We start from the raw sequence: 17,158 nt of genomic DNA on the forward strand, positions 1-17,158 counted from the left end.
AGAGAGGGCGATGGGAATCACACTTATCCTCCTCTTTCCCAGGCTTCAACAACGCATTAAGCATTGCCTCCCGCATTGATGCTGGTAGTGTCTGTGCCTCGTGTGCTGCTCCGTATAATCTCACTAAATGTGGGGCTAGCAAGTCCGCAAATTGTTTATAAAACTCCGCCACGAACCCATCTGGCCCCGGTGCCTTGCCATTCGGCAGTCTTTTAATAGCATCTGTGATGTCTTCAATCGTGACAGGGCGAGCTAGGTACTCTCGGTGCCCATCTGCCAGCCATGCAATTTCTACGTCTTCCATATACTCCAATAATTCCTCTTGTGGTAGCGCGGGGCGTGCTGCATACAGTGCACTATATGTGACCATAAATTCCTTCTTTATTCCCGTAATGTCCCTGGTGACAGTTCCCTCCCGGGTTCGTATAGCTGTGATATTTTGGGGTGCGCGACCTGTGCAGATCTTATCCGCTAGTGCTTTACCTGGTCTGCCTCCCTCTCCATACACTCTAGCATTTTTACGTTTGGATACGTATTTAAGCTCGTCTGTTGCAAACTGGCGGTGTTCTACTAGTAGTGTTTGTATATCTCCCAACAATTTAGTATCTCCCGTTTGTGCGTATTTCTGTTCTAATTTTTGCATCTCGGCCTCACGTGTTTGCAGTTGTCGCCGAATGTCTCTCAATATGCCTGTGGTGGTGCTTATGCTTACCCCGCGTATCGTGGCTTTAAACGCCTCCCACAATAGACAAGGATCATCCGTCGTGGGGCCATTCAGTTCAAAATATTCTACCACTGCTGTGTGTAGAGTGTCTACATATAGGGTGTCCTGCAACGCCGTAGCATTGAACCTCCAAGTGAAAGGTGGCGGCTCATAGTGTGGGATATTCATCTCAACCAGCACCGGGCTATGATCCGACAATGTTCTAGGCAGGTGCTTTATTGCAGCGGCCCATGTTGTCACTTCATACGTACCCAGCCAGTAGTCCAGTCTGGACCAGCTGTTGTGCACAGCATTTATATGTGTCGCCACTTTCGTCTCCGGATGCTGAACCCTCCACACATCTGCCATGTTTAGATCATCTATGGCATCCTGTATCATCGCTCTGGCTTTTACATGTGGTTCTAGTTTGCCTGGGGCCCTATCAAGTTCGTCTCGTAGTGCTACATTAAAATCTCCCCCCCACAGCACGTGTTCTACCTGAAGGCCTGTAATGGTGTCCCACACTTTTCTAAAAAAACCCGGATCATCAATATTTGGGCCATATGTGTTAACTAGCGCCATCCGTCGTTGCCGCACGGTACCCATCACCACAACGCATCTTCCTTCCTGATCAGTGTGTGTGTAATCTATCTTGAAGTGTGTCCCTTTGCGAACTAATATGCTAACCCCTCTGGAGTAGGACGAGTAATTCGAGTTGGTAACTGATTCTGCCCATCTGGCACCCAGAGTAGAAGCAGTGGTGGGTGCTATGTGCGTTTCTTGCAGAAAGGCTACATCAATATGGAATCTGTCGAAGTACGCGAACATTTGTCGGATTTTTTTGGGTTTACCTAGGCCCCGTACATTCCACGTGATGAATCTTAAATCATGTGATCTATTCATGTTGGTGTTACCTGTTGTATCCCTGATATGCCGGTGATCACCCTTGTGTGCCAAGTGTCAGTATTTTGTCTCATCTCTCGATGTAAAAGGTTGAGGTTGAAATGTAGTATAGTAGTGACAACATTATGTTTCAGAAATATGGAGGTCGCCATGCCTCTCAGACACAGAGGTTTGATTCTAACAACTCCCCGTCCCCCCATCCACCCCCCTCCCACTTCAGCCCCCAAACTGTGCCAAAGCCTTCCCTTCATAACATACAGAACAATTATAGAACTGTTATTGGGGCGCACCCTCTCGGGGGTGGCACCAGGTACACACATCTCCATCCACATAGTGGATGTGGACAGGAGGTAGCGGTCTGGTTAATACATCATATGTGTGTTCTTTTACCCCATCTTATCCATCTTACCAATGACCTTTTTCTTATAATTCAGCATCCCCCTTTTTATTATTGCGATTGTCGTGCTGTAGTAGTCCAAGTCACTTATTGACATGTGATCCATGCTGTCTTTATCAATGCAATCAGTGGGATCTTGCAGCATTTGTTAACTGTTCATCCCTGCACGTTAGACCTGAGCCCATGTAGTACGTACTCCACTAAGTGCAGAATACCTTACCTAGGTTGGTGTCACTCAGTACCTTGCACTCAGGATCCATCCTCCCCTCACCCAGATGTCCCATGCATGTTTAGTGTACTCACTGCGGGTGATAGCAGCTCTAGCTCAGATAACGGGCTCGGTCTTGAGTGTACTGCAAGGGGGTTCCCCCTTTCTTTTGGCATCCGGATACAAGTACTGTCCATTGTCCCCTTATGCCCGCAATGTCGGTCCGCACATGCGCCTATCTGCAGCGTCCCATTGTAAAGTTATACTTCATCCCGTTGCATATATTAGTTCTTAGTTCGTACTCTTACAGTTTCACTCGACATCGCTAGTCTGCTCATCTCGTTCTTGCGATTTCCTCCGTTTCCCTAGCTTCTTGATGTATTCCTGTGCCGCCTGTACCGTTGGGAGCACAACTGGTTTACCCGCATTCGTGATTTTGAGCTTCGCCGGATATAGCATGGCGTACTCCAATCCCAGTTCTCGCAATTTTTTCTTAACCGGGGCGAATTCTTTGCGCGCCATCTGTACTGCCATAGTGTGGTCTGGGTAAAATTCCAGTGTGTTCCCGTGATGCGTTATTTTACCCATTTCTCTGGCCAATCTGAGAACCGTGTCTCGGTCCCTGTAATTTAGTATTCGGGCTATAATCATGCGCGGGGCCATCCCTGGCTTAGGTGTCGGCGCCAAGGAACGGTGAGCCCTTTCGACTAGGAATACACTTGACAGTTTTTCGACACCAAAGATCTCTTTCAGTAATGACTCGACGTAGGTCTCCATCTTGCCTGTGTTGGTGGATTCTGGCAGGCCAGAAATTCGTACATTGTTGCGCCTAGATCTCGCCTCTTGGTCCTCCACCTTGGCTCGAAGGGTCTCCAACGTTTTATCGAATCCGCCGCATTTTTTCAGTGCGTTTCTGGAGTCGTCTTCCACTGTAGAGATTCTCTGCTCCGCTTCCGCTATTCGTCCGTCATGTTTTTCTATTTTGGCCGCCATACTATCTACACGTTGCACCACATTATCAAGTTTGCCATTCATCTCTTGGAGACTTTGTTGGATAGCTCTCAAGACTGCCTCCATGCCTGTATTGTCCGTCGCGCCCTGTTCGTCTTCTAGATCCGGGGTAGTCGTATTGTTCTTGGCCTGCTTCTTGGCTTCGAACTGTAACTTGGTCTGCTGTTTATCCGGCTTACCCATATCCCCTGAGCAAACTGGAGGACTATGTCTCAACGGGCTCACCGCTGTCTGGGCGCTCGTAGTGAGTTGGTTCCGGCGGGCTGGTGGCCGTGATCCCGTTTGTGCAGTCGATCTACTCATCAGATGGACACTCGGTTCGCGTGTTCCTTCTTGCTGTTATCCCCGTCAAAGAATAAAGGTAGCTCCTGGTCTAGCAATGATTACCGGCTCTTCAGCAGAGTAGTAGCGCCTGTTGGCAGACGCGCAATCAGCGTAGTTCTGTGTCGTCTTAATTGCGCCTTATTTATCAGGGTGCCGTAATGGCCTCTTAGTATCAGGGACTTCTGAGCTTGGGAAATGCTGTTGGCACGTTGTGGAGCATGGTTCGTATCGTGAATCAGCTGCCTCCCAGCGCCGTCAACGCGCTCCTTAGTGTAGTGGGTTTGCAGTGGAGGTTTCACCGCTGCCGTTGTTCAGAGCCACAACTCGCTCCCTCCAGTTCGTCTCCGGTCAAACTTCTGTCTTGCGTTGCTACTCGTATTTAGTGTCAAGCCGTATGCGTTATGCATCTCCCGCAAGTGGCGGCGCTTCTTCCACCCCTGCCCTCCGATCCTCCGGCGTCGTAGTTCCCTCTCGAGTGGTGGAGGCCTAAATGCACCGCTTACTCCTCACTCGCTATGCCCGCTGTGCGTTCCAGCGCCTCCGCCATTTTGGGTCCGCTGGAACGCAAGTTTAATTTCAGCGTTCTCCCTGGTTCCCCGAGTTCTCATGTAGCGCGCTTCCTTGTATGTCCGGAGGGTGTCTCGGCAGATCGTACATCAGGGCAGGGTGTTGCAGGGGAAGGCTGTTAGTCACCAAAGTCCGAGGCAGTTCCAATCGTCAGGCGCGGCCATTTTGCGATTCCGCTCGCCTTCTCCTCACTTTTCACCGATATCTGCCTACAGCGCCAGAAATTCGCCCCTCCAACACGCAGTTATCTTGCGGGATGCATTCCGACGTTCATTTTGGTCATTTTCCCTGAGCTCACGTTGTCCGATGGGGGTCAAAGGACGCTTTTTTCCTCCCGTCCGGCGGAGCTGACTCTCTCAGCCAGCCATTCCACAGTGCGCCCTCTAGCGACCCCCCACCTAACAGTTGTCTTATACCTCGACTTATATTGTGATCTCTATTAAAACCAATTTTTATTATGTAATATCTGTATGTTTTTATCTGCTTTTATGATTGTTTGACTCATCAATCGAATAAAGCGGTGTTTGAATTGAATACACCTCTATCAGGTCCTACAAGGGTACTTCACCTATAGCTCATGCAATGGGGAGATATGAGCCTGTGTCAGGGGTCCAGGTTCTGTCCTGGATGCCCAAAGATATCTTCAAAAAGGGACGCAGGGTGTCCTTTAGATGTTCTCAGGCATGTTTTCAGAGGTCCTTTTTAGGTCTAGCCAAGACCTTTTGATTTTAGTGAAATTCTATATCTAATATACATACTTGTAGAAGTTTCCAGCCAGTTCTCTTCATCCATTGTCTCTGCTATGTCAATTGCATTTTCTGCTACAGTATTGTATTATACACTCTTTCACAAGGAGCACATCCACACAAAGTAGTTCCCTTTGGTGCCAGGGACTACTATGGCATTGGAGTGCTTTCTGAGACCAAAAATTATTTTTGGATTTATTCCATTTTTTTTTAAATATTGTTGATGGTCCAGCAGTTCCCACATCAATAATGCTTCATAAAAACAATGGCAAAACAAGCAGTGATAAAGATAAAAGGTTTGCAGCTAACGCCAGAACGATTAGTTTTGCCAATGCTTGTTAAAATTAAGACCTCATTCACCAGAAGTGAGGAGATTTGCTTGAATGCAAGTAAGGGCAGGGTTGCCCAAAGATGATTTGTTATGTGAGATTGGTAGATTGGAAAGGTTGTGGATCACAAATCTAATCTATTTTAAATGATTTTTGCACTGCAAATAATTGTAATCACCGTTTATGGTCTGGCTCGACAGTGCAGGTATCGCCACACAGTTATGTGAGCAGCAGTAGAGAGGGCCTGTGGCTCCACCCATATGCTGGGAGGCAGAAGTACGTTTCAATTGAGCATAAGTTCTGTGCTTCCACACAAAAAAAGTGCTTGCCCTCCACACAGCTGTGATGATTTTGTTTAATTACTCACCTCCCTGAGTTGAACTTTTAGGGGCACACACATGATATTATGATATATGAAATGTTATTAAAGTGCCCTCAATAATTAGCTCATTTATTGTGTTTTTCTCTGGCAGCAGCACTGATGGAAGGAGGTCAGTCATTAACCTACACGGATGTTTAAGTCTGGCTTGACAGTGTAGCTGTCACCTAACCTTTTAACTTACACCAATATTATTCTACAGTTCTTTGCTTTCACACGAATTCCCATCCTAACTACTTGCAAAGCATTACATTAGCATACAACATCCCTTTAAAGCTGGTCCTATAGACATTGCCAATGCTTGTTTTACGTTTTGTAATTTAGAAAATAATTGATAACTGATGTTGAATCATTTCAATAAAAGCGCCCCAAGATGTTTTTCTCATACCACAACACAATTGTGTCTCAGGTCAATATTTTGTAATCTCTGCATTGTCATTGCTAGCATTTGCACAGCGTCTCTCTCCAATGGCACTGTGCATTTATTCAGCTTTACAAAGTCCTTCGCCCAACACTGCAGTTCCTCGTAGTACCCAGGACAGACACCCAATTCATCAAAGGATGAGTAAGTACATAATAACAACAATGGGGAAGCAGGCCCTACTCCTTCTAACAGGACGCCTTTCAGAATGACTAAATGTTCTTGAATAGAGTTTACTGCTCAATGAACTGAATTGGTAGCTCCCAAATCTAGATATAGAAATCTGAGGAACATGTAGTAAAATGTTTAACTAATATCACATAATGTGGTGAAGTGGGTAAGTGAGGATTCAAAATGAGGTTTCCTGGTTTCCTGCAACTCTCCATTTGGTGGTATGAACAATGAATTTGATTCAACAACCATAGCTGCATATACAGAGGAAAGGGACTACTGCAAGACTGGTCATATATCAAACCATACAGACATTACACACAAATAAACATATATTCGATTTTGACAAAAAGGACCCACTGCAAGCCACCATTCTTGCATTAAAGAATATACCATTCTCTGGCCATATTAATTGCACCTCATAAACATGACAATTTTTCAGTTTCCATATAAAGTTACAATATGTACAGAACAGCATTTTGATTATCACACGGACATAACTGAAACATGAAGGGACACATGTAGGACCATTTCATTTTGCAACTTGCAAATTGTGATGTTTAGCGACTTGCAAAATGAAATGTACAACAGTGTCTCAGACACGGTTTGCGATTCCCAAATGGGTCGCAAGGGACCGACCTCTTTAATATTCATGAGGCAGGTCGAATTTGTGACCCATTGGCAACGGCCAGCACTCACAGGGATGGTGGTCTTCTGGGGTCAGCAGACCATCAGGTCTGTGACTGCTTTTTTAATAAAGCAGTTTTTTTTAATGCAGCCCAATTTCCTTAAAGGAAAACGAGATGCATTTAAAAAAGAAAAATGAAATGCTACTGTTTTCTTTTTTAAGAGTAGGCAGTCTGCTCTTAAAAAATGTTTTGACTGCCAGTCACAAAGGGGAGGTGGACCCCTTCCCGTTTGCGACTTACCACCTACTTGAAGTAGGTGGTAAACTGCGATTGTTTTACGACCACATTCCGGACGCCAGGGCTTTAAGTGAGATGAAAAAACTGGGGGTCTCTCAAAGGGATGTGGTCGATATAATTAAGGGCGTGGCTTAAAAACATGCAAGTTAAAAATCTTTGCTGAGCATAGTGTGCCGCCCCACTGGAATTTTGCTGTTCCTGTCATTGCATCCAGATATATAATACAACAAGTAACATTACACCTACAACATGCCAGGATTATTGACTTTGTCAACGGTTGTTAGTTGCAAAAGATAAATAAGCAATAACTATGGCTTTGTTGTACAGCATATTGAAAATGCTTTTGTTCTGTAAGGGACTGTGAAAGCACTATAACGAGGCTCTTATAAGTTACATCAAAGTCAGTAAAGGATGGAACTGATGCAGAGTTAAGATTTGTTTTTTACCCTGAGGGTATGGCCAAAAACGGAAATCCTGATAGGGACTTGTCTCAGCACCTGCTTTTAAGAACTGCCGGTGAGCACCGGCAGGACCCAGCCACCTTTGAATAATGTCGGGTGCTCACCATCACGCTGTGCTTAACGGAGCAGGCCCTGTGCTGTCAATCAAATTCACACTATCCTGTGCTTTGTGCAAACACAGGAATCATGGCAGTGACAATCAGGCTACGGCCAGACCGGCCCTTGTGGCAATTAAAAAAGCCATGGTAGGTGAAGAGAAAACATGGCTTTTATCATACCCGAGTCTTTTTTGTGTCTGCTGTGTTTGTGTGTATGCCTGTTTTTGTACGAAAAAAGTGAAAGAAAAAGAGAGAGAATCAAGACACTCTAAGGAGGTATTTTAAAGAAAATGTGTGGCACTTTGTAGATGTCTGCTCGGCGACAAAGATTCATAAATAACGTGAAAAGGGAGGGTTGGTGGGTGAGTGAGTGGATGTGTGAGTGGATGGATGAGTGAGCAAGGGTGGATGTATAGATGTATGGATGAATAGATGGATGGGTGAGTGAAAGCAGAATGTATGACGTTACAACGAATTCCGTTGCAACGCATGCCTTTACCACGCATGCGTTACAACGGAATTCGTTTTCCACGCTTAACCTTTACATCGAATATTCCTTTACCACGCATACATTTACACCGTTTTTTGTTGTAAATGTATGCATGGTGAGGGCATACTCTTGATAAAGATTAAAACTCTCCCCTTACATTCCCCCAGCCTCATTCCTTATATTTACCCTTAACCCTTAATATATATATATATATGTATTTTACTAAAATACCCCTTACCTTTTAACTCGCCTTCCCTCCATCTTCTCTGGTTACGTCGGTCGTACGTCGTTAAGAGGAAGCGGAAGTTACTTTCCGTTTCCTCCCTAACGACGTTGATTGCTTCAGCTTCGGCTTTAGCTTCGGTTAGTTTTGTTTTTTGGGGGGGGGGGCCCCCAGCCCCCCTTTTTATCCCAGCGCTTTATTTTTTTTTATGGGGGAGACCCCCCAAACCCCCCTTCGTTTTTTTTTTTCATTTACCACACATGCCTTTACTACGTATTTCGTAGTAAAGGTATGCGTGGTAAAGCCTTTAGTTGTAACCACGCATGCGTTGTAGTGCATGCGTGGTAAATGATTTCGTGGAAACGGCTTCGTTGTAGAGGCCGTTTCCCGTGAAAGCATGCATGGGTGAAAGATGGAGGATGATTGGATAAAAGTGCAGATGATGGGTGGATAAGTGAAAGATTGGATGAATGAAAGGTAGGAAGATGGATGAAAGGGTGGATGATGGATGAGTGAAAGGAGGGATTGAGTGAAAGGGCGGATGGAATAAAGGAGCAAAAGGGTTGATGGATGAGCGAAAGCGTGAATAAAGAGATGGATGAGTGAAACGATGAATGGATAGGTTTGGAGATGGATGGATGGATGGTTTGGGTTATGAAGGGTGGATAGACGGAATGGTGAAAAAATGAATAATTGATGAAAGACTGAATAGAGATAGCATGTAAAGGTTAAATGGTGGACATCAGCAGGTAAGTGGTACGATGAAAGGATGAATGGATAGATTGATGGAAGAGACAAGAGATATCTTCTGGGGAGGGTCATGATGAGTTGCTTCATTTGCTTGGTGCCATAATAGCTTTGGTGCGAAGTGGGGGTATTTTCAGTTTCTTCCTACTCGTGTGCTCAAAAATATATAGTATTGTGCCAAACAGCAATTAACAGTATGACATTCAGAAGGTGCAAATATTGCAACATAAAAAAGGAAATGTTAACATATTATCGCATTCCTCTTTCATTTTGTGTAATGAGTTAACCTGCTTTGTTTATATAATACATTTCTCATGTGTTTTGGTATGTGCTGCAACTAATATAGAAGTTTTTAAGTATCTTCATGTCTTGCCCTTAGCCCCGCCCCCTCACTATACCGCTAGCTCATTTTAATGACTACCTGCTCTTTTTTCCCATTTAAAGCACTGCACTTAACTGTATACGTTTCAGCATTTGCATCCAAGGAACTAAAGCAGGCACTTATCACACCATATCAAAAATGCAGTGCGTTGCATCAAATGTGCATAACTGTTCATTTCCAAGAAGGAGACCAATACAGGGAACGAATAAACGCGATACTGTGTGTCTACTGTTCATATTATAAACAGCACAATATAGTACAAAATGTAAATAATTTAAAAAACAATGGTATCTTTAACATACGGAGGCTAGGCATCTCACAGGACTGTTCCCAAACTGAAGTCGTGGCATGGAGGAGGGTGTCTGAGAGGGTACACGACCCAGCCCTTCAAACATTTTTATAAGCATCTTCTACACACAATCTTTACGGAATTAATGGGGGGGCTGACCAACGGGTTTCAATATCTCTCAAAGTACGACAGGTTTCAACGGAGAAAGTGTGACTACTTCTCTGTGTGAATGTGTGTGTGACCAGCACAGCGTTACATACAGAGGTCGATTGTGTGGTCCTACTACGCTAGCCGACGTCGAACAAACATTACTTTAAATAAGCACCTAATGTTCACTATGAAGAGGCGCAGGTGTGCCAGATCTAGAAAGTTAGGGGCCTCTGTATGCACTGCTGGCAAGAATAAAGGAGTGTTGCTAGCTGGAGTGGGATGACGGCGCGGAAAGGGTGAAACACCCCATCTAATCATCTCTGCGAATGACTGTCATGTAAGTCGCACTGACTGCACAACAGGCACAGCAGACAGCTGGGAAGTACTTGCCTTCAGTACTGCGTGGGACAGTTCGAACGGTGGGACGTGCTCTGGGTTTCACGAGGACAGTAACGATCGTGCATCTTTCTGTGGCATTTAAGGGGCATCTGAAATGACCTAGCTGGCAAAGTTTATTTTGGAAACAGGGTATTTGGAATGATAATTAGGAACTATTTCCTGGTGGGGCTTTCAGTGTGGAACTATTCAATCTGATCTAATGAAGAGGTCAGTTGAGACTAATGAGGACAGATTGCAATAATAACAGCAGATTAACGCTGCATATTCTAAACTGCTGGACTAAAGGCACGTTTGGAGAGCCCAGTCACTTGTAAATCAGTGGAGGATTATGCAAATCGCCCTCGGCTGTGAATCACAGCCTGATTCTGACGGGAAAAACAAAAGCTTGGCGGGACCTCTCTTAAATCTCTGCACCTTTTAATTACACAAAAGCACAACGATGGAGGTGTCACTTTTCAATTAGACACCAGTCTCTTTCACTGAGGGCAGAGGCTTCAGTGGATTAACAGGAGGAGGGACTACTTACCGAATGCGTTCGAAGCACAGCGACTAGCTTGGAGAGGGCCATGTTCCAGAGCTCATCAGTATAGGCCTTGGTTACCAACCCCTGGGTGACATGTAGGATGTGATCTTCTACAACGAAGAATCTACAGCAGAACAGAACACAGATCGGTCTAACGTTCATCTAAACAAAGCTCAAAAAGCACCGTGTGTATACTTCTGTCCAACAATAATAAAATACTAAATAGATAGATAGCATCAGCTCTACAAAACTCTATTAACTCACCCTGCTACTTGACTGAAATATCGCCGGTAGCCTTCGACCGTTTCATGCTCAATAAATTAAAGAAACAAAAAACAAATTAGAACCAGCGTAACACAGTGAAGGGAAAGCTGCTGTACTCAAATAAAATGACAAATAAAAGGCTCAACTATACCATGCTTGCCTGAGGCTGTAAAACCAATCTTGCCTGTTTCCGTCGTTGTTTTCTATAGTAGTTTTCAAATGTTTCTCTGTCGCCCTAAAACACAAATACGATTCAATTAAAAACGTCCATATGCTGCAGAGCAGTTTTGTAAAATGGAGATTTATGCATTAAGCCACCGATTGCAAATGGTTTTCGGCGTGACAGACGGGCATTGGGTGTGCATTTTATCACACAATTTACAAAGAGATGAGTGGAGCAGTAAAATAAAAACAGTCATCACTGTGAAACTGTGATCACAACATGTGAGCAGAAAGACAGTACATCCCATACATTTATACGTTACAAAATGTTAGTTTAAGGATTTAACATTACAATGATTCAAACAACTGTGGCATAAGCTTCATTGGATAGCACTGACCTTGAATTCTGAAAGATTTATGCTAATCTTTGGATACATCACATTTGTTAAAACTATGTTTTTATACACATGAAACAGGTAAGAGGCATATCAGGTTCCAAAATAGAGATGGGTGCCATCAGATTTCGAAAATTAAAGTTACAAGTCTCAGGCAAACACTATGTCTGCGTAATTTATGGTATTTGTGCACCATTATAATCAACGTCTTGAATCAAGCTTCCTCCCCCGACACAGTCTTCTTAAGGGGGAATAGTATGGGTTTAAAAAATTGGTGCCATGAAAACATTTGATACTGAATTGCTAACCTAGCGGCTGACTAGTGTATGCACGGACCCAAATTAACAAAACATTTTTGGAATACTATAGAGCTTTTTATGCCCAGACAAATTAAGCAATGGTGGAAGCCTTTTTGGATAAAGAACAGTTGAGATCAGCAGACATTCAGGAGGAGAAGAGACTTGGTGGCCCAATCACTGAGAATGAGGACAAGGTGGCTATCAAAGACTTGGCCAGAGGAAAAACACCAGGCATGGATGGACTTCCGGCATAGTTTTATCAGACTTACTCTACCCTACTAGTGCCACAATTAGTCAAGATTTACACAGAGGCTTTAAGAAGGGTGAAATTAAGCCTCATCCAGGGTGGTGCCTCTCCCTTCCTCTCTCCCTGGTAAAAGTCGGAGTGCTGCACCATTGTACAGACCTCTTTCAATGCTGAACCTAGATTTTAAAATATTTAGCAAAGATTTGGCTACCACATTTTATCATCACTTACCCAAATTGATCTAGAAGGACAAAAAATGGTTTATACCCAGCCGCAATACTTCATATAATTTTCCAAAGCAGTACAGAATACTAGATGAGACAAATTTGGAGGAGTACCCCGAGGGTATGGTAGCTTTGTTGGACCTCGAGAAGACATTTGATACTGTGTGCTGGAATCATCTAGAGGTGGTTATGGCTAAAATGCAGATGGCGTCTGGTTGGATAAGATGGATTAGGCATTAGGGTGTTGTACTCAAACCTGGTGGCCAGGGTAAAAATGTGGGGCTGTTTTTCACACCAACGTCATATCATCCAAGGCAATCAACAGGGCTCTCCCCACTCCTTTTCGCTACTGATATTGAATAGAGTCCATACCATATTTCTATATGCAGATCATTTATTACTTTAGGTCCGTAATGAGGTATTGGACTAGATGTCAACTATGCAACTTGTAAGGGACTTTGGAGCAGTATCCGGGCATAAGGCAAATAGTTAAAAATCTTATGTATTGCTGGAGAGGTCAGAGGGGAAGAACCTAACTTAGAAGACACTGAAATTAGGTGGGCCCCTCACATTTGTAAGTATTTGGGTGTGAGTATTTACTACCAGGAGATGGACCTATGAGGTGGCAACCTGGGAGTAGTGACAAGGTTTGAGGGTGTCTGTAGCATTATGGAGATCCCTCCACTTCAATATGGCTAAGATAGTCCTTACTAAGATGGTAACTCCACAAAGATTACAGTACATTTGTTATCAAGCTCCTAGTCAAGGTACTAGTTAAATGGTTCAGACAGCTCAATACACTGGTTACAGAACTGGTATGGGATGGTGAGGCAAAAAAGTTGCATTAGATAAATTCAGGAACCCACTCACAGAGGGCGAATCAGTGTCCCCGATTTCGAGCTATACTATCCGGTGGCACAATTATAGTGGATTGTGAGATGGCGGGATGAGGAAGATATTGAAGAGCTGGGTTGATGGGGAAAGAAACAAATCAAGGAGCCTTTATATTACTCCTAATGTGGAAGTGTACAAGAACCCAAGCTTGCAGATTATTATTATGAATAGCACTGGGAAGGTGGAAAAGATGCATCATGAAGACTTTCAAGCATCCCTTGTATGCATTAGCAGTGCCCTTGATAAGCCTCCCACATGGAAAGCACCATATATTGCTCACTGCGAAACAGTGAGCTTACTGGATGGAAGTGAGAATTCTCACAGTGTGAGACTGCTATTCGAACAGGGTAAATCCTTTTAGAAACGTTCACGGAGGAATGGCCTGGTCATGGACAATTTCTGAATTATCGTGCTATGAGATGGACATTCAAAGGATTGTGGAATTTTGGAGCAACTGAACCCCTACAACATGCGCTATTTCAGCTTACTACAAACATTGGGAATGGGAGACATCTGGTAATACAGCTCTGTAATGCAACATAAAAAATGCAACACAAAAAAATAAAAATGGGAAGGGTATGCCCGATGTGGGTCCCGTGCTCACTAGGCCACTGGAGTCAGGCTATCCTGGCTGATGAGGGCTGACAGCCCGAAACTGGTCCTAGGATGCTTGATTCCTGTCCAGGATGTTAAAGATTGAAGGGATTTGTTAGCATGAGCTGAAAGCCATTTTGTATTTGGCAGCCATTTTAGTTAGCCATGTGCTCGCCATGTGCTGTTTCCCTCTTCAGAGCCTTGCACATGCTCAGAAGGGCCTAGCTAGTAGAATGCACCTGCTCCTCTTATATACCTGGCAGGCTATTTTTGCTGCTGTATGGAGAAGTAACTCTCCTCCCACTTTGTTGAGCAAGCTGATCTTGCATGCCCATGTTAGTCATTTTGCATGCTTACATGAGCCAGGACCTCCCCTTGGTCTTATGCTGACTATGTAACCATAAGCATATATAAGGCCCCTGTTTTCTGTACTCCTTAGACTGCCTCATACAGTTGCTAAGGGTTCTGTGTGACGTAGTCTTCCACAGCTGAGGTTAATAAATATATATTTTACATTTCAGCTTCTGTGCCAATTTCTTCTTTGTTGGTTTAAAAGGACCAAGGTGTATCAGTGAGACCCCTGAGAAGGTTTCTATGTTATTCAAATGGCGCTCCAACATGGACCTCATCAGGGAAGTGGCTATCCAAGGGAGTGATCTTGACAGGACACAGGAATCTACTGAGGAGGACAGGACAGGATTCTACTAAGGAGGTACTCTGGGAACGGAGATGCTGGGGATTCTCTGTCTCTGCAACCCGGTATATTTATGGTCTTCCTGATTTTGATCCTCCACATGTTTGCCACTCCTGACTGAGAACCTTTTTGGCGTGAGTATTCTAAAAAAATGACAGTTAGGTCATTCAGAACTTGGCAGTTAGAATCTGGACACCAAGTGATTGGTAAGCGTTGTTTTTATGCAACACTTGCTGTTGGTTTTTGATGCCTGGAATTGGTAAGGAAGTTTTGTAACGCTTACTGTGGCTTTGGAATTTTGGAATTTGTGTTGGCCAACTTTGGATTTGTATGCGATTGATATATGAAATGCAATTTATGTAGGCAGGTAATGAGGAGAATTTTCTCTGTTTTGAATTAATTTGAACGGCACAACGTACTAGAGTACCTTAAGTGCTACTTTAGTTATAATGCACAAGTTACTACTTGTGTAACGATATATCTGTAAGAGACATTAGTTAGTGATAGCTTCCTTACCTTAGAATATCCCCAGGCGTCAGACTGGATCCGGAAACTTTTGCGTAGCAATACCCCTGCGCGTCGGTAGGCGTCGTCCGCGGCTCCGCGTCCATCGTTGGCGTCGTTAGCGCCGGAATGACATCGCCGGAGTACTTAGACGCCGCCCTCGCGCGCTGACGTCAGTTCTGATACACAGCTTTTCCGCGCAAGATACGCAGAGCCATGATAGAACCAACACTGGTGCCATGAAACTAGGGCCCTAAAAGGGGATGACCTTAACCCTAGATATCGGTTCGCAGACGGGGAGGATGGGTGGGTCGGTAAGGAATCTATCACTAACTAATGTCTCTTACAGATATATCGTTACACAAGTAGTAACTTGTGCATCTGAAAGAGACACGTTAGTGATAGATTCCTTACCTTAGAATAGATACCCCAGCAATACCAACCCCGGTGGTGGGTCTGCGAACCAATAATCACACCAGAAAGTCCTGGAGGACGGAACAGCCAAAGAAGCCATCCCGCCAGACTTGACTGTCCAGGCAATAGTGTCTCGCGAACGTGTGCAGCGAGGCCCACACAGCTGCCTGACAAATGTCCTGCAAGGGGACTCCTCGGCCCAGGGCAGTAGTAGTTGCCATGGCCCGAGTGGAGTGGGCCCTCAGCCCAACAGGAGGTTCCTTTTTAGCCAAGGAGTAACACGCCTGGATGCACAATACGATCCACCGAGAGATGGTCCGCTTGTGCACCGCCCGTCCTTTCTTAGCGCCCACGTAACAAACAAAGAGTTGGTCATCCACCCGGAACTGGCGTGTGCGATCCAGATAGTAAGAGAGCACACATTTTGGGTCCAGACGGTGGAGCCTCTCTTCCTCTTTCGAAGGATACGGAGGCGGAAAGAAGGTGGGCAAGGTGATGGACTGCCCGATGTGGAAGGCTGTGACTACCTTGGGCAGGAAAGGGGGCCTTGTCCGCAACACAACCTTGTCCGGATGGACAGAAAGGAAAGGAGGTTTGGAAGAAAGAGCCTGGAGCTCACTCACTCTCCTGGCAGAGGTGATGGCAAACAGGAAAGCAGTCTTCAGAGTAAGAAGGTGGAGAGGACAGTTATGAAGTGGCTCAAAGGGAGCGCACATCAGATAAGTAAGTACAAGGTTCAAGTCCCACTGAGGCATCACGAAAGGAACAGGAGGGAACATGTGTGTGATGCCCTTCAAAAACCTATTTACAATAGGGGACTTGAACAAAGATGGCTGATCAGGTAGCCTTAAGAAGGCGGAAAGGGCAGAAAGGTAGCCCTTGACAGTGCCCAGAGCAGAGCCCTGCTGGGCCAGAGAAAGATGGAAGAGGAGATCCTCAGAAAGGGGGGCAGAGAGCGGATCCACAGGCTTTGCTGTGCACCATGCCACAAATCTGTTCCACCTGCAGGAGTATACCGACTTTGTAGAGGGACGCCTGGCTGCCAGAATGACATTACAGACTTCAGGAGGCAGGTCAAATGGCCTCAACTGTCGCCGCTCAATCTCCAAGCCTGGAGGTGGAGAGTGGACAGGTTCGGGTGGAGGACCGTCCCTTGCTGCTGCGACAGAAGGTCCTCCTGAAGAGGCAGACGAATCGGAGGATCGACAGACATGCTGAGTAGCTCTGGATACCAAAATCTTCGTGCCCAGTCCGGAGCCACAAGGATAACCTGGGCCCGGTCGCGCCTGATCTTCTTCAGCACTCTGGGCAGAAGTGGTATAGGCGGAAAGGCGTACAATAGACCGCAACTCCATTCGTGACGAAAAGCGTCTCCGAGCGAGTGCAGCCTTGGAAATTCCAACGCGCAGAACTGATGACATTGCGCGTTCTCTTCTGTGGGGAATAGATCTAATCAAGGCTCTCCCCACTGCTGAAAGTTCAGACGCCATTCGTGATCCATCATGCACCGACGGCTGAGTTCGGTCCCCTGGCGTTCAGAGAACCTGCCAGGTGTTAAACCACCAGGGTCACGCCCTGATGTTCCAGCCACTGCCAGAGGCGCAGAGCCTCCTGGCAGAG

At 45.2% G+C, this 17,158-nt stretch overlaps 1 protein-coding gene across 3 annotated transcripts in view; it reads right to left on the reverse strand.

Moving 5' to 3' along the window:
• The window catches only part of EXOC6 (exocyst complex component 6), a 1,337,279-nt gene that overhangs the window by 692,338 nt on the left and 627,783 nt on the right, over positions 1-17,158 (reverse strand). For 2 of the 3 annotated variants that reach the window (XM_078643403.1, XM_078643404.1), the window contains exons 9-11: positions 11,263-11,346; positions 11,112-11,158; positions 10,851-10,971 (exon numbers count right to left, since the gene is read on the reverse strand). The exons of the other annotated variant lie outside the window; for it this stretch is intronic. In XM_078643403.1, the coding sequence (XP_078499529.1) occupies positions 10,851-10,971; positions 11,112-11,158; positions 11,263-11,346 (252 nt within the window). The remainder of the gene's footprint in view (positions 1-10,850; positions 10,972-11,111; positions 11,159-11,262; positions 11,347-17,158) is intronic. 3 annotated transcript variants of the gene reach the window in all.

The sequence above is a fragment of the Lissotriton helveticus genome, chromosome 5_1 (genome assembly GCF_964261635.1).
Source record: "Lissotriton helveticus chromosome 5_1, aLisHel1.1, whole genome shotgun sequence".
In the NCBI taxonomy this organism is placed as follows: domain Eukaryota; kingdom Metazoa; phylum Chordata; class Amphibia; order Caudata; family Salamandridae; genus Lissotriton; species Lissotriton helveticus.